Genomic DNA, 23,826 nt, shown 5'->3' on the forward strand with positions numbered 1-23,826 from the left:
GTGTGTGTGTCTCTCTCTCTCTCTCTCTCTCTCTCTCTCTCTCTCTCTCTCTCTCTCTCTCTCTCTCTCTCTCTCTCTCTCTCATATATATATATCAGATTTGCGTTGTACTGGAAGCTGTTAACTGAATGTTGTGATGCATGGTGCATAGACTCCAATGTGAAACTTCCACCCTGATTTAGGAATATTAATGACATACAGGTTCTGGTTAAGTTAAGGGTTAGGGTCAGGTAGTGATTAACGGTAGCCTTGCTATGACAATAAAACTGACGTAAGGAATCGAGCCAGACAAAAAAATTCAACAAATTTCAATGTTGACAGCATACCTACACCTCACTACCCTCACCAACTAATAGAAAATCCATCCATCCACCCATTATCCAAGCCGCTCATCCTAATTCGGGTCGCGGGATGCTGGAGCCTATCCCAGCAGTCATTGGGCGGCAGGCAGAAAGACACCCTGGAGAGGCCACCAGTCCATCACAGGACTAATATATATCCATTATCCAAACCGCTTATCCTACTCAGGGTCGCAGGGATGCTGGAGCCTATCCCAGCAGTCATTGGGCGGCAGGCGGGGAAACCACCCTGGAGAGGCTGCCAGTCCATCACAGGACTAATAATTATAATAATAATTTTTTTAATAAAAATATCTAGGGCAAACACTTGTGTCCATTAGCCAAACCCTTTCTAACCCACCCCTGTGCTTTCACATGTCTGTTTAGCGCCAGACACCTGCAACATGGGCAGTCTACCCAACGGAGGTTGTGAGTACCTGTGTCTGAAGGCCCCACAGATTACAGACCACTCCCCCAAGTATACCTGTGCCTGTCCAGACGGTATGGAGCTAGGACCAGACATGCGGCGCTGTGCTATAGGTAAGTCTTTCACACTGTATCTCTGAATCTTCACTTTTTGGGTCGACTATGAAACATGCAATGCATGCTTAGATACTGCTAAGCAGTGTCTCATCAAATGTCTTATAACCATGGGCACGTGGTGTTCTGTTCTGTTGAGACTACACCGGTCTGGCGTTTCAGGCACTTTGCACAGCAAAAATAAGTTCAGCTTATAATGAAGTATTAATACATGTTCCAATTCAAGTATTCAGTTTTGAAATATTTAGTATTTCACTGTATATCCAAGGTGTGTGCAACCTATTTCATGGGAGGAATGTTCCATGTTAACGCAAGCTAAATGTCATTCTGAAGCGTGATAGGAGTACTGAATCTGGTATTTCTAAAGGAGTGAATAATAAATTACTTGAAATATACTACAACCTCACAAACAGTTGTTATACTGTATGAAATAGAAAGAAGTCAGAACTGTCGTCCATTCACCGAGACAGAGAACTTGATACTTGGTGCTGCAGTAACAGTACTTGGGGAAGAGGCAATGAGGGCAACTTATGTTCCCTCCAGATCTCAGTAATTTCACTGGCCTTATTTCACCACGCCTTGTCCTTAATAGACCCTCTCTGTGTTTGCGTGGATGAAAAGAAGGAGCTGAAAAAGGAAGAAAATGTTACAGAGACAGACAGGCAGGCAGACAGACAGAGATAAGGGAAAGATGCGTGGTGACCACTGCTCAACTCAGTGCATCTCTTTGACAAAGGATAGGACAGTTACTAAGGTGGCTAGTGTACACGCACACACACATATACACACACATAATCACACAATCAGGTAGAAGTAGATTATAATAGCTCGATAATAATTGTTGCTGGCATCCGGGTAGCGTAGCGGTCTATTCTGTTGCGTACCAACATGGGGGGATTGGAGGTTTGAATCCCCGTGTTATCTCTGGCTTGGTCGGGCGTCCCTACAGACACAATTGGCCGTGTCTGCGGGTGGGAAGCTGGATGTGGATATGTGTCCTAGTCGCTGCACTAGCGCCTCCTCTGGTCGGTTGGGGCGCCTGTTCAGGTGGGAGGGGGAACTGGGGGGAATAGCGTGATCCTCCCATGTGCTACGTCCCCCTGGCGAAACTCCTCACTGTCAGGTGAAAAGAAGCGGCTGGCGACTCCACTTGAATCGGAGGAGGCATGTGGTAGTCTGCACGCCCTGCCCGGATCAGCAGAGATTGGGACGGCTTGGAAGAGTGGGGTAGTTGGCTGAGTACAATTGGGGAGAAAAAAAAGGGGGTGGGTCCAACTAAATAAATGAATAAATAACAATTGTTGCTAATGTTGTGTAAGCGGTCAGTATTTTAAACATTATCTCTCAGTATGTACATATGTTGTAGGGATGTAGAGATGTATTGTCGGCTGTGTTGACTGAAGCACACATTGTGTTGAGCAAGGCTTATGTGTAGTTAAAACTTTTTTATATCTTTTTTCCCCCTGCACTTTATACAGTCTAGTAAAACAGCCAACATAAATCAAACACAATGTACCCAGATTCCTTTAATCTTATGGGAGACCCAATTTAACTTTAGAGGAAGTTTGATCAAAATGTGTTTTTCTGAATTTGTATCCTTTGATCACCACAAAAACACCTCATTAAGTATAACATCACATTATTATTATTATTATTATTATTTTACGTGGATCAGTAGCAAATGGAATGAGGTGTCATGTCTGGCCACAAATACCACAAATCTGTCCTACACTGTCATTAACTGACATAATTATTGTCCTTCTATTTAATCTGTGCAGTGAAGCCCAAAGCAACCACCACAGCTGCTCCTACAACCACAACTACAACTACCACAACTACAACAACAACAGCCCCCACCACGACAACTACAATTCCCACAACTACTCCACCCACCACCACCACCACTACCTTCATCTCCACCACCATCACAACCAAAACCATACCCATAAGCAGGGGATCGACCACTGCGTCTCCCACCCCTTGGACCACCAGGACCATCGCCACAACACTTCCTCCTCCGCGGCAGCGGATGCCCCCTACCACCAGCACTGGGACTACAGCTCCCAGCGGTACCAGTCTGCGGCCTACATCAGCGCACACACCCCTGCTGGGCCCACTAGCGCCGAACAGCATCCAGCAAGAGAGCAACGCCAACCTCTCTCATAGAGGTAAGGACTCGGGGGGGGATGGCGGGCAGAGGGGAGAGGGAGGGCTTAGTGTTACTGAGTGTGTGTAGTCTTGCGTGCACGTGTGTGTTTTTCTCCAACTGTGTGTGATTTAAGGTGTGTATTGTGTTAGCAATTGGTTTTGTGTGTGTGTGTGGGTGTGGGTGTGTGTGGGTGTGGGTGTGTGTGTGTGTGTTTTTGCATTTGATGCTCCACTTCATCACAACTCCTACCTCCTGCCAGGAAAGCAGCAGGGAGCTATTTCTTCAATCAGTGTCCTTCCCCCCCTCCGTCTCCTACACTTTCCATTTGTCTGCAAGTTCGTCTTTTTCTTTCTATGCTTTTTTTTTACACACACACACACACACACACACACACACACACACACACACACACACACACACACACACACACACACACACACACACACACACACACACACACACACACTTACCATTGGATATTACAGTGTGTCTGCCTCCCATGCCTTCCCTCGTGGGCAGGATCTGACAGAGGAGCTGTCACCGCTAACAAACGACAGTCCCACCATCACCCCCCCATCCCCATCACTCATCCTCATTTTTTTGTCAACCTTCACATCTCTCTCTCTCTCTCTGTCTCTCTCTCTTTGTCTCTCACCCCCTCTCGTTCCCTCTTTGAGAACACCAACATTATTTTTATTCTCGTACTAATCAAGCTTTGTTAGCACACTGAAAAAAAAAACATTTTACAGTTTGCTGCCCTGACAGTTTCAGAGATAAACAACAACAGCAGCACATAATAATGCAAACTATGATGTACGAAGGCATCCTTTAGCGCTATAATTTGCTGAACAAAACCCTCTATTGTGTTGCAAGGCAGCATTAATCAGCCGCTGCCCCCCACACCGTGTATTTTGTTGTGGTTTAGCAGAGGCTAGTGTTTCCTGTTAGCGAGGGTTGAATCTGGATTTTATTTTTATTTTTTTTCGCTTTCGTCAAATATATTCTTGATAATAAAATAGTAGTCGCTGTCAGTCCAAGGCCAGTAAAATGTCTTGTGGTAGATTCGGTCCTCATGAAGATAGTAGGATGATGAAAATCCTCCAAGGCAATGGCACTTTGTCAGTTCTTAATTTGAAAGGTGTCCACCTGTTGGTAAGATTGAGAATCGGGATTTGGTTGGTCAAATGCTCCCTTGTCGCCCTTCTTTCCCCTTTCCTCACAAGTGAAAAGATGCAGGATCGTTTCGCTGTTTTTTTTCTTTCCTATACATATTTTACTACACCACAAACTGCCACCGATTAACCTAAAGTAGAGCAGTGCTGTACATTAGGCATAATAAGGGTATTAATGGATGGCTGCAGTCACTTGAAATAAGTTATTTGAAGATCAGTCTGTGTCTTTTCAGCTCCATTATGCAGATGACATACAGTGAAGAATGAGGGGAGGCAAAAGAGAGAGAAGGAATCATAACTGGCAAAGCTCTTGCGCTCTCGCCGATGTTATAATGTCATGGTAACATGATATATGAACCTCAGTCTGCCAGAAGGAAGAGAAAAAGGAGACAAATAGAGGAATAGAGAACAGGAATGAGCAGAGCAGAGAGAAGAACAGACAGACTGGCACCTGAACAGGGAGGATGGGAGCTGAAAAATTACACTGTGAGGAGGATAAACAGCGGAAGAAGAACAAGGAAGTAGGTATGGAAGAGAGAGAGAGAGAGTGAGAGAGAGAGTTTTAGGGAATCAGGGAAAGCAGTTGCTCTAGCAAGCCTCATCACTTTTGGGCCTCGGTTTATGGAAGTTGAAAGGCAGAAACACGTTGCCTCTTGAAATGCCGCATCCTCCTCACCACACCACATGCGTTCAAGATATGAGAGGAGGAACAGACACGGTTGAGAAAATGGGGCATGAGATGTGCCTCCAAACCCACAGGCCACGTGTTGTAACGTTCAATTCAGTGAGCACTGTCAAGTCTGCCGACCTCAGCTGTTACACATGTGCAGCGGTGACGCAGGCAGGGTTGAGCAAAGAAAAAGCAAACGTTATGGGGGGGGGGGATAAGGATGAAAAGACTAACAACAGCTGGTCCACATAGCAACCAGCTATTGTATTGCAAATGGACATATAAATTTGACCCATTCATGACCCTTTAAAACTGTAATGGCACAAGTTAACCATCCGCAGAACTGTGGCTGTTGATGTCAACAAGTGGACTTCCACAGTGATTACCATGCATTTTTAAAGTTAAAATAAAACATCATTTGAATGAATTTTTCAGGACATGAAACATACTGTACCCATCCATACAAGACCATGCAGAACTAAATTTAGTCAAAATTCTGCCTAAAAGTTTCCATTAATCTCATTAATGTTATATATAATAGTTGGTATTTGGGATTTCAATAAAGAGAAAGTATCATGTTTGGGAACTCACAAGCATTTAAACTCGGGACAAACTATGATCTGGGTATCCTGTACCATACTTGAAAACCAGCTAGACATTTGAAGCATCAGGAGAAATTTAGACATCAATTCCTTTAGTGTATTTTTTTTTTGTTTTGGTTTTTTGGTTGGTTTTTTATTGGAGAGGTTTTTCTTGTGCATCAAATCTGACATTTTGAACAAAAAGGCACAAGGGAGACTGGAAGTGAACCTGGACAAATATGGTGGCTTAACTTGATCACTCCGCAAAACCGAGCAGAATTTGATAAAAACCCCCAACTTATATTTACAAGTCAAAGATCAACCATGTTGAAAACTACGTCCAATGTCCAAATTAAGAACAATTCAAATGCAGAAAAACAACAAGCCAACAACAGAAAACGAGAAGCAAGGTAACATGGACCAAGCTAGTATATCCACCATGCTAACAGAGTTAAAGTTATTTTGTTCAGAATTAAGAGGATTTGGATACAAGCTGGATGGAATAGAAAAATGCCTTTGTAATATGGCTGGCTCTGTTGTGGCTTTGGAAAACATGAATAAGGTGAAATGAGACATTGCCTCCAATAACACATAGAGGAGGCTGAGCTCCGCATCATGTCATTTGAAGACAAATTGGAGAACATAATGGCAGAAAGGATTGGAGACTAAAGCCTCAAAACAGATTGCATACCTTGAATCCAAAGCTGAAGACTTGGAACATCACAGCTGGAGGAAGAATCTGCAGATGTTCAGGCTCAGAGAGGATGAAGAGGGCAGCTGACAGCTGTTAGAATATGTGCAAGACATGCCATGCTAACTCTTTCACGTTGGAAAGGGTACACTGGACAGTAGGCCCGCCAAAGCTGAACAAAGATAGGGTGGTTCTCATACGCTTTTTGAAGTTCCAAGAACAGGGAATTTGTTTTCTGCTGCTCCAAAATGAGGCGAAATTTTGAAATGTTGCAAAAAAGATAACACGAATTAGATGTGGTTCCATCAACTGGTATGGAGCGAATAAACTAGGCTACACAAAATGTAGTTTCATCAGAAGTTGGCGGTATAGGCTACGTTGTGCATGGCTGTAATAAACAGTAGAAGTAGAGTCTGCAAACCAGGAACAAAATAGAAGGATGGAATACACTTTATTTTTCATTTGTACATACATACAATAAAATTCACTCTCTGCATTTAACCCATCCTAGCTGTGTAGCTAGGAGCAGTGGGCAGCTGCCATGCAGCACCCAACTCCAGTTATTTCTTCCTATTGCCTTGGTCAGGGGCACAGATAGGAGTGTTAACCCTAACACACATGTCTTTTTGATGGTGAGAGGAAACCGGAGTGCCGGAGGAAACTCACGCAGACTCGGCCAGAACATGCAAACTCTAAACAGAAAGGACTTGGGACTCAAACCCAGGACCTTCTTGCTGTGAGGCAACAGTACTAACCACTGTGCCGCCCAGTCGCCTTGGCCATTTATGAGAAAAAATGGTGAGAGGTCTTCAGGAATTTGTTTCAATTTGGAAAGTTGTAATTGTTCTTTCATGTCAGCTATTATTGGCCATGTTTCATGCTACACAGAGACAAAGACAAAGAAATGTGCATTATGGAAATATCCGGGAAGACGCCAACAGTGAAAACAGCTGATCAGTCATGTGAGTTAAATGTTTGCTACGTCAGAACTTCCTCAGCAAAGGTGTTTCCATAACCCCATTTAGTGCATTAACTCTTTAGAAAAAGGCAACAAAAAACAAAACACCTCAAGCGAACGTAAAAACTTTTTTATGAAAGGGTTTTTTTTTTGGGGGGGGGGGTTTGCCATTTCCATAAACCTTTTCTAGTGTGATACTTAAAAATATGCATAAAATATGTTATGGAAACACAGCTACTGACAACAGCTATTGCATTCAATATGGATGAAACTAGTGCTTGTGTCAGATGGGAAGCATTCAAAGCATTCATCAAGGAAGAAATCATTAGTTACACCAGCTATAAGACAAAATGCCAAAAAATAGAAGTGGAAAATTTGGAAAGTCAAATTAAAACTCTAGAAACTGATTTACATGCAAAAGATGATCCATCAAAACAAAAGGACTTACTCACATTGGGAACCAAATATAATACATTGTCCACAGATGAAAGTGCCAAAAGTTTAATGTGATTGCAGCAAACTTGCCACGATCAAGGAAAAAAGGCTGGAAAACTTCTAGCTTGGAAAGTAAAAAAAAACCTAACAGACTGATCGCGCAATAAATAGCATTAGAGCATCACAGGGAAATTTAACAATATAACCGTTAGAAATAAATGCTTCAAAGATTTTTATGAATCCTTTTAAAGATCAGAAAACATTCAAGACCCAGACACAGGAAACATTTCATGACCAGCTTCAGTTTCAGTCATTATCTGAGGACATAAAAAAATGAAATAGATAGCACTTTAACAGCTGAAGAGTTGTCAGAGGTAATTCAAAATATGAATAGTGGTTAAGTGCCTGGACCTGATGCGTTGCCCATAACATTTTATTAAAAAAAAAAAAAGCAAAATAAATTAGTAAGGCCACTCCTAAATATGTTTGAAGAATGCTTCCAAGAAGGAATTCTTCCACCCATAATGAGGCTGCCTATCATAACCCTCATCCTGAAACCTGGAAAACCACCCACAGAGTGCTCTACATTCAGATCAATCAGCCTGATGCGTAGTGACACTAAAATACTTTGTAAAGCTTTGGCAAGAAGATTGGATCCACATTTGCCTAATCTTGTACAAACCATCAAGGTTTTCATAACAGAAGAGTTCTCGATATATTACATGAAAAAAAATGTGCTAAAGATACAGCAATACTGTCATTGGATTCCCAACAGGCATTTGACAGAATAGAATCCCACTTCTTTTTTAAACTATTAGCATGATTTGGACTTGGAGAAAGACTTCTAAGATGGATTCAAGTTCTCTATACAAACCCAATGGCAGGAGGTTTTACCAACAATGTCGTTTCAAAACCATGCAACTTAGTGTTCTACCCACCAGAGTTGTCCTCTATCACAAATTATATTCATTTTAGCTATAGAACCTTTGGCCATGGCCATCAGAGTGCATACTGGTCTTTTGGGCATCCAACTTGGTGAAGAACATCTTCTTCGGCAGTCCATCGAAACGATGATGACTGTGATGCAGTTTTAGCTCGGCAAGTATGCCTGTGGGCCATCAGGCCCGCATTAGAGCGACAATATCGTCCACATTTGTCACAGACGAATGTTGTTTGAGTTGGTCTGTTGTGTCTTGCATGGTGGGCCTTATCATAGGCTTCTTGTCTCTTTTGTTCAACAGCTTTTGTCGATTGCCTTACTGTGGAGGGCCATCTCTGTCTGTCCAGGGCCACTGTCTCCCAGCTGGAGTCATCTATACTGCAGATCTTCATGTGGTGCTTGAGCACATCTTTGAAGCATAGCTGCTGGCCTCCCTGCTTCCTTTTTCCCTGGCACAGCTCCCATCTGAGCTGGGAGGCTGTTATTAGGGCTTCAATACTGACAGTACCAGCAGATCTCAATACTTCCACGTCGGACACCTTGTCTTCCCATCTGATTTGCAGCAGCTTTCACAGATGATGAAGCTGTATGCTGATGAGCTTCTTGATGTGCTTGCGATACAGGTTCATGCATTCAGTGGAGTATAGTAGAGACAGGAGAACAGCTGTGTTGTAGACCTTGATCTTTGTTGTCAGCCTGATGTCATGGTGGGACCATAGTTGTTTGTGGAGGGCACCAAAGGCTTTTGTGGCCACTTGGATTATTTTGTCCACTTCTAAGTAAGAGGAGATTGTATCTGTCACAGCACTGCCCAGATAGGTAAAGCACTCAGTGGTCTTCAGAGTTGTTCCACTAACCAAAATACTGGGCTGAACTTCTTCATCGCTTTTCTGGGGGGCTGGTACAGAAGCTCTGTTTTGGAGATATTGATCTTCAGTCCAAAGAGGGTAGCCACTGAAGAGAAGTGTTCTACTATTACTTGCTTTTATCCAGGATCATTGGCAACCAGAGCTGAATCATCTGCATAGAGATGCTCTCAAACAGAGTTCTCTTGTTTTGGTAGACGCCTTGAGTCTCACAAGATTGTAGAGGTTTCCATCTGTTTGGGTCCTGATGTACAAGCCACCTCTCAAGTTGGCTGACATTGTTTCTAGGACTACAGCGAGATATAATGTGAATAGGGTTGGTGCAAGCACACATCCCTGCTTCACTCCATGCTTGATGTTGAAGGCATCGCTAATGTCTCCTCCAATTGGTACTTTCCCTGTCATATCATCATGGAAAAGTCTGGTGATGCTGATCAGTTTCTGGGGGCAGCCACAAGTATCTAGCACTTTCCACAGTGTCTCTCTATCAACAGTGTCAAACGCTTTTGAAAAGTCCACAAAAACAACGTAAAGTGGCTGGTGCTGTTCGGTCGCTTTCTGTTGGAGTTATCTCAGGGTGAAGATCATGTCTGTGGGTGATCTACCAGATCTGAAACCACATTGGCTTTCAGGCAACACTTCTTCTGAAAGGATCTTTATCCAGTTCAGTATGATCTTAGCCAGGACCTGACAGAAGCCAGCAGTTGACAGAAGTGAGATCCCACGGTGGTTTCCACAATCGCTTCATTCAACCTTCTTCTTGTAGATGGTCACAATCAAAGCATCTTTGAAGTCTTGAGGAATGCATAGGTTCTGCCAGCAGGCATTATAGAGCTTTAGTAGCTCTGACTTAAGTATTGAGCCGCCATGCCTCAGGATGTCTGATTTGATGCCATCTTGCCCAGGTGCCTTCCCACTTCTGGTGTCTTTAAGTGCTTTCTCTACTTCAGCCATTGTGATCGGCTCACAGAGGTCTTCTCTTATCGGTCTTCTTGTAAGCCACTGGCATGCATTTGGATCTGCTGATCCTTCTTGATTCAAGAGGGTGCAGAAGTGCTCTTTCCATCTTTCTGTGATCTCTTACAGGTCAGTACACAGCTTATTTCCATCTGCAGTTTTTACTGGTGCTATCATATTGCTTCTTGAGCCACAGATGGCTCTCAGCGCAGAGAAAAGTCCATGCATATCACTTCGATCTGCTAAGGCCTGCAGCTCTTCTGTTTTCTTGCTCCGCCAGTTGTCCTTCATCACCCTAATCTCCTTCTGAACTTTGGCATTAATTGCCTTGAAGGCCAATTGACTCCTCTTAGAGTTCTCTTTCAGGTGGAAATTGTGAAGCATTTGCTTTTCCTGTAGCAGTTCTTGGATTGCTTCTTCTTAATCCTGGAACCAGTCAGGCGATTTTCTTTTTGGATGACCAAGCACCTCTTTTGCTGAGTTATTGATAGTCTCTTTCATTTGTGTCCAGCATTCTTCAGCGTTACTTGCGCCTGTTGCAACCCTTTCTTCATCTTGAAGAGCAGATGTGATTGCTGCAGCTAGTCTCATTTGATGTTCTGTGCTTGCTAGCTTGTTGGTATCCAGTTTCTTTGGTGCTTCACGGGGTGTTTTTTGTGATTTCATCTTTAGTTTCATTTGAAACCGTGTTCGGACCAAGTAGTGATCAGTTAAGCATTCTGCTCCATGCATCACCTTTGTTGAGAGTACTACTGTCAAGATTACCCTGCGAGTCACAACGTAGTCTAACAAATGAAAATGCTTTGATCTTGGATGCATCCAGGTGAAGTAGTTATTTTCGGACTGAGAGAAGAAGGTGTTTGTGATAACACAGGTCACGCTCAGCACAGAAATTCAACATAGGGTCGCCATTGGTATTCTTATTGCCCTTGCCAAACTTTCCAGTGACACCCTCATAGGTTAAGTGGTCCTTGCCTATCCCTGCGTTGAAATCTCCTAAAATGAGAAGCTTGTCTTCATCTGGATACGCCATGGTTGGAGCATACACATTGATGAAAGGGACTCGGAGACTCATAATCCTCTCAGAGGTTCCTAATGGTAGAGTGGGCAATCTGGATGCCATTATGTTGGTAATGGCAAAGGCCACTCAAGCATCTCTCTTTCCATCGGCCTTTCCAATCCAGAAGAAGGTGTAGTTGCTCTCTTGTATTTGTCCTTGGCCTTCAATCCTCGTTTCTTGGAGAGCCCCAATGTCAGTGCGGTATCTCTTTAGCAATCAATGCAGTTCTTCTCCCAGGTCTGGTGTGGTTGTCCAACATGGTCCAAAAGTTCCATGTAGCAACAGTCAGTTTCACTTAGAACGTTAGAACAAGAACATAAGATATCTCTATATGCTGATGATGTGATCCCTTTTCTGACTATTCTTAGGGAGCTTTCACACCTGAGCTGTTTGGAGCTTTCACACCTGAGCCACTCTAATCGAACCTTGGAGCATTTACCCCCTTGGTGCAGTTCATATAGGCAGATGTGAACACAGCAATCACACTTGGGTGCAAACCAAAACAACTGGACTGAGACCTTGTCAAAGAGGTGGTCTCAGTCTGGTTACAAACCAAGTCTCATGTGGTTCATTTGTGGTATGAATATGAGCCAACCTAGATCCAACACAACTGCAGAAAGCATTCCACATTTTTTGATTCAAACAAGCTCCCGTCACCAGCTGCGCTGTGCATTATGGGCTGAGGATGAGCTTTGTCAACACAGAATATGTCAACACGGGTATATGGCTCAAATGATGCCCACAATTATGAACACATGCCAGTTCTGCTTATAGCCCAATGTGGACAGTTGTCACAGAAGAAAAACAAACTCTCCTTTCTCCCCCCTCCAACCTCACAAGATTTCTTACCAATGAACGGAGTGACATCGCCTACATGGCTTTTGTTGGTAACGGTTTGGTTTGCTTGAAATGTTGCCACGTGAAACCAAACCTAACCAAAGGCAAAATGCAACAAGGTAGAAACTCATCCACTGATTCGGACCAAAACAAATGGACTATAGTTATGAAACCACCCTTAAAGACAGTATTCCAAACCTAATTAAACTAATCAAACAATTCAGAGAGTTATCTGGCTACAAAATGAATTACTCCAAATCATCGCTATTATTTCTAAATAAAAATTAGCATCTGACACCAGCCATAAAGACATCATTTATAAATGCAAAAAACATTTGACAGTAATGCTAGGCTGTGATTTAAGTTGTTTTACTTGCCTTATGAATGACTATAATTAAAATAGGTATACTGTCAAAGTCCCTGTACCATTTTCAGTCACTCTCTCTCCCACTTTCTAAGTCCTTTTTTGGTAAAATCAATAGCATTTTCACCAAATTAATTTGGAACAATAAAAATGCTAAGCAGGGCGGCACGGTGGCGCAGTGGTTAGTGTGGTCGCCTCACAGCAAGAAGGTCCTGGGTTCGAGCCCCGGGGTAGTCCAACCTTGGTGGGTCATCCCGGGTCATCCTTTGTGTGGAGTTTGCATGTTCTCTCTGTGTCTGCGTGAGTTTCCTCCCAGGGCTCCGGTTTCCTCCCACAGTCCAAAGACATGTAAGTCAGGTGAATTGGCCATACTAACTTGTCTCTAGGGGTGTGGTTTGGTGTGGTGGGGGCCTGTGATGGCCTGGTGGCCTGTCCAGGGTGTCTCCCCATCTGCCGCCCAATGACTGCTGGAATAGGCTCCAGCATCCCCACAACCCTGAGGGTAGGATAAACGGTTCAGATAATGGATGGATGGAAAAATGCTAGGCTGCGATTTAAGTTGTTTTACTTGCCTTATGAGAGAGGAGATCTGTGTCTTCCAATTCTACAGTGGTACTACTGGTCTGCCCAGTTACACGCTCCTACATTTTACTTTCACTCTGGTACCCCTCCTGCTTGGGTAAGCATTGAGCAAATAACTACATCAGAAGCTCTGTCTAAATTTAGCAGATTTAAAAACTTTGAGAAAAAATATAAAGAACCCTTTTCTTAAAAATACCATTAACACCTGGTATCTTGTCCACCAACATATTGGAGACACCCCTGCTATACCTCGTTTCTCCCCCATATTTAAGCCAGGAAGAGCTGATGGAGGTTTCAAGCTTTGGGCAATCAAAGGTGTGCAGAGTGAAGAAAATCTGTTCATAGATGGCAAACTATTTGTATTTGAATGAATATGCAAAAAAAAAATCATTTGGCAAAGATTTTACGCCAGATGCCCTTCCTGACAACCCTCCCATTTATCTGAGATAGAGACTGGCATTAAGAATGCACTGGCTTGTGCATCCTCAGTGGCTGGGTTCCTATAGTTAAAATGATCTAGTTAGAAAAAACTGCTCCATCCCACTTATGTGACGCATCGCATCCGTGCTTGGCACTAACCTATGATTACATATTTCAGTTGTTCTGTCACTGCACTGAAATCCACTGAATGTGTTACATGTTACATTTAAGTGAAATATGTGGAAGTGCCAAAAATAAACATTTTATTTAAAGGCGCCTTTCATGCCACTCGAGGTCACCTTACATCAAATTCAATAAAACAAAGCCGTAAAAAACAGTGCAATGAACAATAAAACACAATAAGCAATAGAGCATACATTAGCAGGAGTTAAAAAAGATGAATTTGATGCTGTTAATGCTGTTAAAGTGAGTGTGCTAGTTTAAAAAGGTGGGTTTTAAAAGCAGTTTTGAATTCTGTAAAGGAGTCCAGTTAGCAGCTGTGACAGGGAATGGAGATCCAGAGTTTGAGTGCAGCATAAGAGAAAGCCCTGGCACCCATTATGCTGAGGTTGATAGCTGGTAGTGCCAATAGACCTGCTGTTGAAGACCACAGGGAGCGAGATGGAGTGTCAGTCTCAGAGAGGTCTGTGAGAGAAGCAGGGGATAGATTATGAAGAGCTTTGAATGTTCAAAATAATTTTTTAAATTAATCGACTGTGATAACAGGAAGCCAGTGTAATTGAATCACCAGGGGACAGACATTGTCAGTGGACTCTGAACATGTAATAATCCATGCTGCAGAATTCTGGATGAGTTAAAGTCGGTGAATTAATTTTATTGGGGATGCCTGCAGGGATTGCATTGCAGTAGTCAATGTATGATATGACCAAAACATTGACTAAGACTTCCATGGAGTGTTGTGTTAAAGCAGGGCCTAGTCTGGAGATGTTTCGCAGGTGGAAAAAGGCAATCTGGGAGACATTGTTTATATGACTGCAAAAGGAAAGGGTAGTATCTAGGATAACACGAAAACCTGAGCAGAGACAGGTATGTATGGTGGCTCCAGCAATGGGGAGTGAGCAAATATTAGTTTGTGAGAGTGTAGATTTAGTGCCAATGAGGAGTAGCTCAGTTTTGCTACTGTTGAATTTCAGATAATTGTTAGTCATCCATATCTGTATATCATGGAGTGAAGGTACTGGAGGGGAGAGTGGAAGTGGGCTTAGTGGACACATAAAGCTGTGTATCATCCGCATAGCAGTGGAAATGGATACCAATACCATAGTGCCAGAAGATGTTGCCAAGAGGGCGGAAGTAAATAATAGACAGGAGTGGCCCCAACACTGAACCCTGTGGAACTCCATGAGGAACTATCAAACTTTCTGACTGGTAATTCTGAATTTGTACAAGATGTGTCTTGACTGTAAGGTATGAGGCAAACCACTGATACACAATGCCCTCAACTCCAATGCTAGCCAGACAATCCATGAGGAGCTGGTGGGATATAGTATCAAAGACTACGGTGAGGTCAAGGAAGATGAGGGACCAGAGTCAGCTGCACGAAGGAGGTCATTAGTGAGCTTAACTAGGGCTGTTTGTGTGCTATGTTTGGGGTGAAAGCCAGATTGGAATTGTTCAAAGAGATTATTGTTATCAAGGTAGATCTGGAGTTGAGATGCATCTACTCATATGTAAGTACTCATATCGGTACTCATTATCGGCAAGTACCCAAATGTAAGTACTTGTACTTGATCTGAAGAAAAAGTGGTATCAGTGCATCCCTAGAATGTTCCCCTCCAAGCGAAGCTATGCATTTTAGGTATACACCCAGAGAACTTAGTTGTCAATTATAAGCAGTCAATGCTAATAGACTTCAAAATTCTTTAGGCATTAGGCCAGGAGAATGATTGCTTACTTTAGGAAAAATATGCAAATGCCCTCTGTGAGCTTATGGCTGAAGGAGGTTGCAACCTGCCTTGCTTTAGAGAGACTGACATATATTGTTAGAGGAAAACGAAAACAATTTATCAAAATATGGAAACCTTTCTTGGAATTTTTAGAAAATGAGAATATCCCGCTATCATGAATGTCATCGCTGTGCTGCTTTTAGTTTTCTTATTTTATACTTTTGTTTCATTTTGATCTAATAGTTTGTTTAACTACCCATTTGTGTGTCAAAACTTAGCACTTTTGTGCATTCTGTTTTCTTTACATTTATAAGCATTTCACATGGCTTTAATTTTCCTTTACGTTTTTAATTATTAGTGTATGTATGTAAAATGTTAATATAATATTGTTTAAAAAAAGAGGCACTATGAACGCAGACTCTTTTCAGAAGTCCTTCACTTGACCGCCCCTCTCTCTTCTCTGTGATCGGTGCCTCCAGTCTCCATGGGCTGTTTCTTTCATAACCATTGCTTTAATAAGATTCAATTAATCCTCTTTTTAGAGTATTAGAGCCCCTTGGATGTCACTCAAGTTTTAGGGGGAGAGAAAAAAAATTCATTCTACTTTTCGCTGACTCAGAGGCAGAGGTTACGCCACAGCCTGGAGACATGTCGTTCTGCTGTGTACGCTGCTTTGTCTATGGGAGTGTGTGTGTTTATAATGTTTGTGTATCTCAGACAAAGTGTGTATTTATCTCTGTCGGGCGGTAGCCTGGGGGCATTATGTGTTTGGTCGTGTGTGTCTGTCTGTCTGTCTGTCTGTCTGTCCGCGGCTAATCTCGCAAACCACTGGACCTATCAGGCTTCAATTATTTTTGCGCACTGTTATGAGTGTATGATGAGGAACCTCTTGTGGTTGTGGTGATTAAAAACCTTCTAAAAATGTTTGTTCTCACTATCAACGCTCCCTCTCTCCATTCACTCTGTAGCTCACTCGACCAACGCTGCTTTCTGTCGCTGCCTGATCTGAGTCAACCGTGTGCATGCACGATTCATCGCCACGCTGAAGTGCCATAGTCTCAATGTTAATAGTCTGCAATAAAAATATAATTTCAAGAGTATTATTAATCATAATCACAGCTGGAAGTCATCTCAGTAACACCAACAAAAACTTTCCCATGGTTGAGCTATGTTTTCTTACTGTTGCCATGCCCATTTTTGGCTCACATCTATGGTTGAATCAAAACATTATGTATTCGGGTATGAGTCTTGAAAGTAAATAGGAAGTCAATCATATTTCGCGAGCCAACAAATCATTCACTGCTGGTCTCAGCACAGGAGAACTGGAGAAACACTGGATGAATCAAAGACAATCCGCCTTATTCGTCTCGCTGCCACACGGAAGTGCCATAGACTCCAATGTTAAAACTCTGCTATAAACGTACAATTTTAAGAGTAGGATTAATCACTGGAAATCATCTCAGTAGCTACAACAAAACATTTCCCGTGGCTGAGTTATGTTTTCTTACTGTTTATATGAATGAAAGTCGATCAGCAGAGCAGCCATTCACCTTCATTCATTTTATATCATGAAAACCACTACATTTGACATATTTTGATAAGGGCGTTGAAATTATGATAGCCTGTCATTTCGTGTTAGACTTGGTTGCTTTCATGCGAGGGTCCAGCTAGGACACTGCACATCCACAGACTGACAGGGAAAAAGTTTGTATGAGGTAGATTTTTTAGCTTGAGCGTTGCATATTAACTTTTTTTCCCCCATATTTCCCATTCAATCGACTTGGGCACTGCTCAACAGTCTTATAATGGCAAGAAAAACGCTGGTTTTTCGGTCCATGCGTGCATGAATTTCCCTTCTCCCAGTAGGCAAAAAAAGGGGTAGTTTGTCACCAAGTTCAAACACCGGAGAAGGGAAGATACATTTGCCCAGTGGAGATTTGCACTCCACTGGGTGCATTCCTCTAGTTTTCCATGCATTTGTCTTTGTGTGAAATTGGGGGGGGGGTGTCTCCGGCATGCCCCCCTCCACACACACACACATTCATGCCTCATCTGTGTGTTTCCATGCATACCAACCGCATTGTGTCTACAGTGTGTTTCTGCCCAATGGGAGTCTATCAGTATGCAAGGCTGGCGCTGTGATCGCCCCTCTTACTCCTCTTCACAAGACTTCATTACGGCATGCTGATTACACTGTGGCTATTGGCTGGTCTGCCTCTAATGAGGAGGTTGGGGGCAGGATTAATATCTCAGTTCCACACTAAATTGTTGGGGTGAAAGGTGAAGGGGAGTGTATAGGGAGGCAGGGTGAGAGGAAAATGAGTATGTCTGGATTCCTTTTGTCCTTAACGAGTAATGATTCGACAATTGATTTTACATAGATGGATGGGTGGATAGAGAGAGAGAGAGAGAGAGAGAGAGAGAGAGAGAGAGAGAGAGAGAGAGAGAGAGAGAGAGAGAGAGAGAGAGAGAGAGAGAGAGAGAGAGAGAGAGAGAGAGAGAGAGAGAGAGAGAGAGAGAGAGAGAGAATGAGAATGAATTAATGAATGACTTAGAAAGAGAACACCATACTGTACTGGATCTCGGCCTACGTGTAACATTTTGTAAATCTCCAGAGGTGTATGGCTAACCTTTAATGGTCCAAATTCTGATGGATTACTTCCTGGAATTGGTTTTGCCCCTCTATTATTAAAATGCATCTCATTTTTACCCAGATTGCATCCACATACGATTAATCTGCATTTTATTCACACCTTCCGACTCCACAATGAAATCACATTGTTTTTCACCCTTTGCAAAATGGGATTATGTGTTGCCTGCATGGCAATTTCCTGTCACAGTTAATGTCAACTTATTATTGGATCTTTGCAGCGGGGAATTGTGGGACTTTTTTTTTTAAACTTACAATCTGTCTTTATCTCTGTCTTCCTCTGTGGCTCTTATCTGCCTACCGTTTCCCCCTCCTGTCTCAGCGGGCAGTGAGCACTACCTCTTAGGTAACAACATTACTGTGGCGGTTCTGGGGATAGTCATTCCTATCGGTGAGTACTTTTAACTGTTCTGTGTGGCTTCTGCCGTCTGCTGTGATGTCCAGCCTGCTTGCCAGACTGCCTCTCTTTCCCTGCTTCCGCATCTCTGCTTCAGTCCTGCAGTCCCGCATGGGTGTTTGTCTCTGTATGTTGCATGTTTTGTGCGCGCGTGCGTGTGTGTGTGCGTGTGTGTGTGAACAAAGGTTTGAATGAGCTTGAGTGTGCATATGCTGTGGATGGATGGATGTTAGAACACCCCCCCCACACACACACACACACACCCTTTGCTTTGTAATAAGCGAAGCATATCTATCATGTAGTTTTAACAACAGTTTGTAATTGTGCTTTTTAGGACCATAACTTTTTTTTTTTGGAAAGAGAAAAACTGAAAGAGTTAAATCATGACCCTGAATGGTCTGTAATATTGACTTATATGACGCGGGGGGGCACGGTGGCGCAGTGGTTAGCGCGGCCGTCTCATAGCAAGAAGGTCCAGGGTTCGAGCCCCGGGGTAGTCCAACCTTGGGGGGGTCATCCTCTGTGTGGAGTTTGGGCATTCTCCCCGTGTCTGCATGGGTTTCCTCCGGGTGCTCCGGTTTCCTCCCACAGTCTGAAGACATGCGGGTCAGGTGATTCGGCTGTGCTAAATTGTCCCTAGGTGTGAATGTGTGTGTGTTGTGTCGGCCCTGTGATGGACTGGCAGATTGTCCAGGGTGTCTCCCCGCCTGCCGCCCAGTGACTGCTGGGATAGGCTCCAACATCCTCGTGACCCTGAGAGCAGGATTAGCGGTTTGGATGGATGGATGGATGGATGGAGGGATGGAGGGGTGGATGGATGGCTCTGTATAGCTGTAGGTACAATTTTCAGTATAAAAGTGCTATGCCAAGATAGTGCAACTCTAACCCTAAACCCTAATTGACTGAGGGATGCCATCTGTGGTAGCAGTAATTAAAAAAAGACTCTTAAGTCCATTGAAACACTTTACTCTTGTGTATGAATTGACCGAAAATAAATCGGCTTAGTGTGTCAGTGCCCTTGCACTAGTAACATATGTGGCTAATCATCTCAAAGATTATTTAAGCTATAGCTCTGGAACCATTGTGAGGTCATTTTACTTTTTGTTTCATTCCTAATAATTGAGAAATCAGCTTATTAAAGTAGCCCCCGGGACTATCATCCAACCCCCCCCTTCCTTTGCTTTCTGTCACTCATTTCAACAATAATTCCTCTGCTCTGTATTTTGATGGTGGCTTTAGAAAATTCATTAGAGTTGAAAGGTCCTATGAGGGCCAGATATCTCTCTCACTGTTCCATTACCACAACCACTAGTACGCCCCACTCACCCACCGTATTAAAAAGGGGTGAAAAAAAAGCCCCAACAGTGATTAACCGTATCTAGCCAAATTCAAGCCGTTATGCAGCTCTCTAATTGGAGTGAAATTTTCTAAATGAGACAAAAGCTGATTTTTACCAGTGGGGCAGTTGCAACACAACAATAAGAGATACAGGGTTTCTTGCCCAGTCACACAGTGGTCTCCAGTGCCCATCCAACAAAAGAGCAATTAGACGGGGCCCTCCATAAGGGATGCTGGCATATCTGTGGATATGGAACACACACACACACACACACACACACACACACAAGCATCCTCATTCACACATATAGGGCTGCAGCTAGCCAACCGCTCATGCTGATGTGCTAATGAGAATTGGACGAGACAGTTGGCGCTAAGCAGCCAGACAGGGCTTAGCTCAGCCCACCCATTCCTCTTGCCCTGCCCTCCTTCATTACCCAACCCTTTCATGACCCAGTCCAAGATTGCCATAGATTATGGTAGAACCATTGCTACGTTTGTAGTCTGCTGCTAGTGTTTTTCATACCAGTCTGGTGCAAAATAATCCTCACTGGTCAGAACGTAGTACAGGAGGGCAGTAGTCCAGAGGTCTTGCTGGACTAAGTGCCCCAATACTGTATGCCCAGAATCTTACAGCGATGTACTAAATGCCCTACATGGTCTTGTAGGCCCAATCTATGCGTGTGTGTGTGTGTGTGTGTGTGTGTGGGTGTGGGTGTGTGTTTGTGTGTTTGCATGGGTGTGTAATGGGTGGGGTTTGTATTTGTGTTATGGTTTTGTGTGCATTTATAATTGTTAGTGTGCATGTGCAACCATGTTTTGTGTTTTGGATTTTTTTGTGAGGATGAGCATGTGAGGAAGGTGATGTGTGTGTGTGTGTGTGTGTGTGCGTGTGTTTATTAGAAAACATGGGCGTGTTTGTGAGGGATGGATAAAGAATGTGAGTTTGTGTACGCCTGCATTCGAGTGTGTGCCGTGAGTGCTTAAAGCGCCGCTCTGTGTCCCCTGGGCTGTGTTAACGCTCCCGCCGTGTGTGTTGTTGTGTGTGTGTTAAACACATGCAGTCCCTATCCTTGCCACAGTGGTCATCGGCCTACTCTGCACTGGCGGATACCTGGTGTGGCGCAACTGGCGCCGCAAGAACACCAAGAGCATGAACTTCGACAACCCGGTTTACCGCAAAACCACCGAAGACGACGACGACGAGATCCACATCGGGAGACACAGCGAGACCATCGGACATGTCTATCCAGCCGTGAGTGGCAGTCACAGTCAGCCATTCATAGCGCTCCCCTTAGGGGGCGGGGTCACAGACAACAATTCTCATTGGTACTCAGGGGCGCCAATGCTCTCCAGTAGCAAATGAGACGAGAGGGAGGGGAAAAGAGGAAATAAGGGGTTTGACGTATAGGAAGAGGCTCTGTGGGGTTTTGGAAAAGCCCTATTGTTGTACATGTGGCCTGATGGAAAGAAAGAACAGGCGCCAGCACACACACACACACACACACACACACACACACACACTTGTTTGTGATGCATTACCTATTCAAAGCATTGAACGCACGCATAAGCTAGCCGCCAACACACCATTATCATTTTACATCCATCTTCATCTACCACAACCACATATACATTGAGCACCACCATGTCCTCATCGTCAACTTGCCATTTCCATTTTTGTACAGTTTTCAAATTAGTTTTATCACATTGTAGTATTTTTTCTGGAGCTATTACCCACAGTACTTTTGTTTTCAGTTTTTTGGAGGGTTTTTTTTTTCATCCTTGTTGTTCGTGTAGGAGAGCCTTGTTTTCCCACACAGAGGCAAAGAACTGATTTACTGGAGCAGCAAAGTGGAAGAGTAAAAATCCCACTTTTAAGCCCGTCGTCACCACACCACAACAATTTGCAATATGTTGTTTTCATCGACCAGCTGTCAGAAGCAATAGCCTCATGACCACTGGAGTGACGTTAATATCATGTTCAATTACACTTACTCAGGTCGACTTCATATTGCTTAAAAAGAGGAAAGGCCTCGATTGTCCCTAGAGTGCCACGGCAGAATATACGGATAAAAGATGCATGATTGAGACCTCAGTGATGAGTACCAGTTAACTGTAGAACTGAGGTGATCGTCACAGTAAGATGCCTGTTATTGCTGTTCAGTAGCAAAGCTTTATCTTCACCTTTAAAGCCGCCGTAGACAACTTTTTTGGTTTAACTTATTATGAAGTAAATGTTGGTTGCACAGTGTAATGGCTATAGAATAGTGATACCATCGGCGTTTAGATTGGTTCTCTATAAGCCTCACTTTCACTATGCAATCGTGTCTGCCACCGGGTACGATCAAAGGAAGTGTGTCAACCATTGCGCAACCAAAATAGGGAGAGGATAGTGCTTTTGTTTTTCCTGGTAGCTATCGGTAGCTATCCCCAGTAGCAGAAATGGCAGACGGTTGAACAATTGAAGTAAGTGTAGAAACTCTACCCGGCAAGATAGAGAAAAAAAAAACCCATTGATGTAGGAGGCAAAGAAGGCGGAGAGGGAGGGTGATAGAAACCGAGGTAAAAAAAAAAAAGAGAGAGAGAGCTCTGGAACTTGAGAAGGTTCCAAGCAAACAGTCAGTTGGCTTTATTTCTACATGATCAGTAAGTAATATACAACCTGCCTACTTAGTTATACTACCGGATGTTTTACTCCTCCTTTATTATAGCACAGAGATCAGGGTTTCTAGTGCAAATTGGGATTCTGACGGTTGTTTCTTGCTTTGGACAGTAGCCAGGCTGCTATTAAACGGAAAGCGTCTTCGTGACAGTGGTGCAAAAAATACCACTTGGGAACACTAGGGGGAGGGAAAACTTGTCTACTGCCGCTTTAAAGGCTGACTTACCACAATGGTAACCAGCAGACCACCCAAAAATAGAGACTACATTTCTAGAGTGGATGTTTCCATCCCCTTATTTTATTGGGTTTTTTTTTTGGTTGGTTTTCCTTAAGGAGTCTTAGTAAGAATGGAACTGGTAAAAAGGGAAATAGAGATGTAATAGAAGTAGCAAAGTATGAAATACCGTATTGCCACCAGAAATCCTGCATCACTTTTCAGGAGGTGCTAAAACTTGATTCCCCATTCACCAAAGACCTCTTAATAATTCAGCCTTGTGCTACATTCTCTACACGCAGGAGAAAATACCAACTGTTATTTGCACTCAAAAAATTTTTAGAAAAGGGAAATACAGTCAAAAAGAAGACTAAAGAAGTGTATCTGAAGGACACTGATGACATTTGCTGTTTTAGATACAGGATTGCACATGGTACAGCGGACAAAAGGATTACGGGAGGGAGTCTAGCGCTTCGACTGGTTGGCATGGTAACAGATTTCTTTGTGTGGAGGGTGGGGAAGCAAAGGATTCTGGGTATTTGTGACATGATGACAAGGTACAAACATAGCTGCATGAGCTCGCACACACAAATACACACACATCAGGTGCACCACAGTCATATTAAGATTCAAGGTCGAAGCAACATGTGCCCCCTCCTCCCTAAGAGGGGGCTTCTTTCATCTCCTCTTTTATTCCAAACTGTTCTATTTTCTCTATTTTTTTCCTTCATTCAGTTTTGCTTCTTTCCCACTGGTCCACCTGTTTTCTCACTTTTTACCCCCTGCCTCCTCTCCATTTCCCTCTGTTTTCTGCTCTTTACTTGTTTTGGGGTCTTTCTGTCTTCTTTCTTCCTCTCCATCTCCTCTCCGCTCCTCTCCTTTGTGTACAGAGGCAGGGTGGTGTTTCAGACAGCTAGAGAAACTGAGGTCTGTCTCGACGCTGGTCAGCCATTCTGCGTTCTTTATATTACAAGCAAGCGAATGGAGGGAAGGAGGAGGAGGGATCGAAGAGGTGCAAAATGAGGACAGGAGGGCGGAGGAGGGCTGACTAAAAGGAACAGAGGTGGGAAAGGAAAAACAGGGAAGGTAAAGCAAATA

At 43.4% G+C, this 23,826-nt stretch overlaps 1 protein-coding gene across 1 annotated transcript in view; it reads left to right on the forward strand.

Annotated features, from left to right (window-relative positions):
- Window positions 1–21,218, forward strand: part of lrp8 (low density lipoprotein receptor-related protein 8, apolipoprotein e receptor) — a 306,559-nt gene extending 285,341 nt beyond the window's left edge. The window contains exons 15-18 of the mRNA XM_056275639.1: window positions 726–878; window positions 2,657–3,046; window positions 18,440–18,508; window positions 20,917–21,218. Coding sequence (XP_056131614.1) covers window positions 726–878; window positions 2,657–3,046; window positions 18,440–18,508; window positions 20,917–21,218 — 914 coding nt within the window. The remainder of the gene's footprint in view (window positions 1–725; window positions 879–2,656; window positions 3,047–18,439; window positions 18,509–20,916) is intronic.
- Window positions 21,219–23,826: the final 2,608 nt, after the last annotated feature.

The sequence above is a fragment of the Lampris incognitus genome, chromosome 3 (genome assembly GCF_029633865.1).
Source record: "Lampris incognitus isolate fLamInc1 chromosome 3, fLamInc1.hap2, whole genome shotgun sequence".
In the NCBI taxonomy this organism is placed as follows: domain Eukaryota; kingdom Metazoa; phylum Chordata; class Actinopteri; order Lampriformes; family Lampridae; genus Lampris; species Lampris incognitus.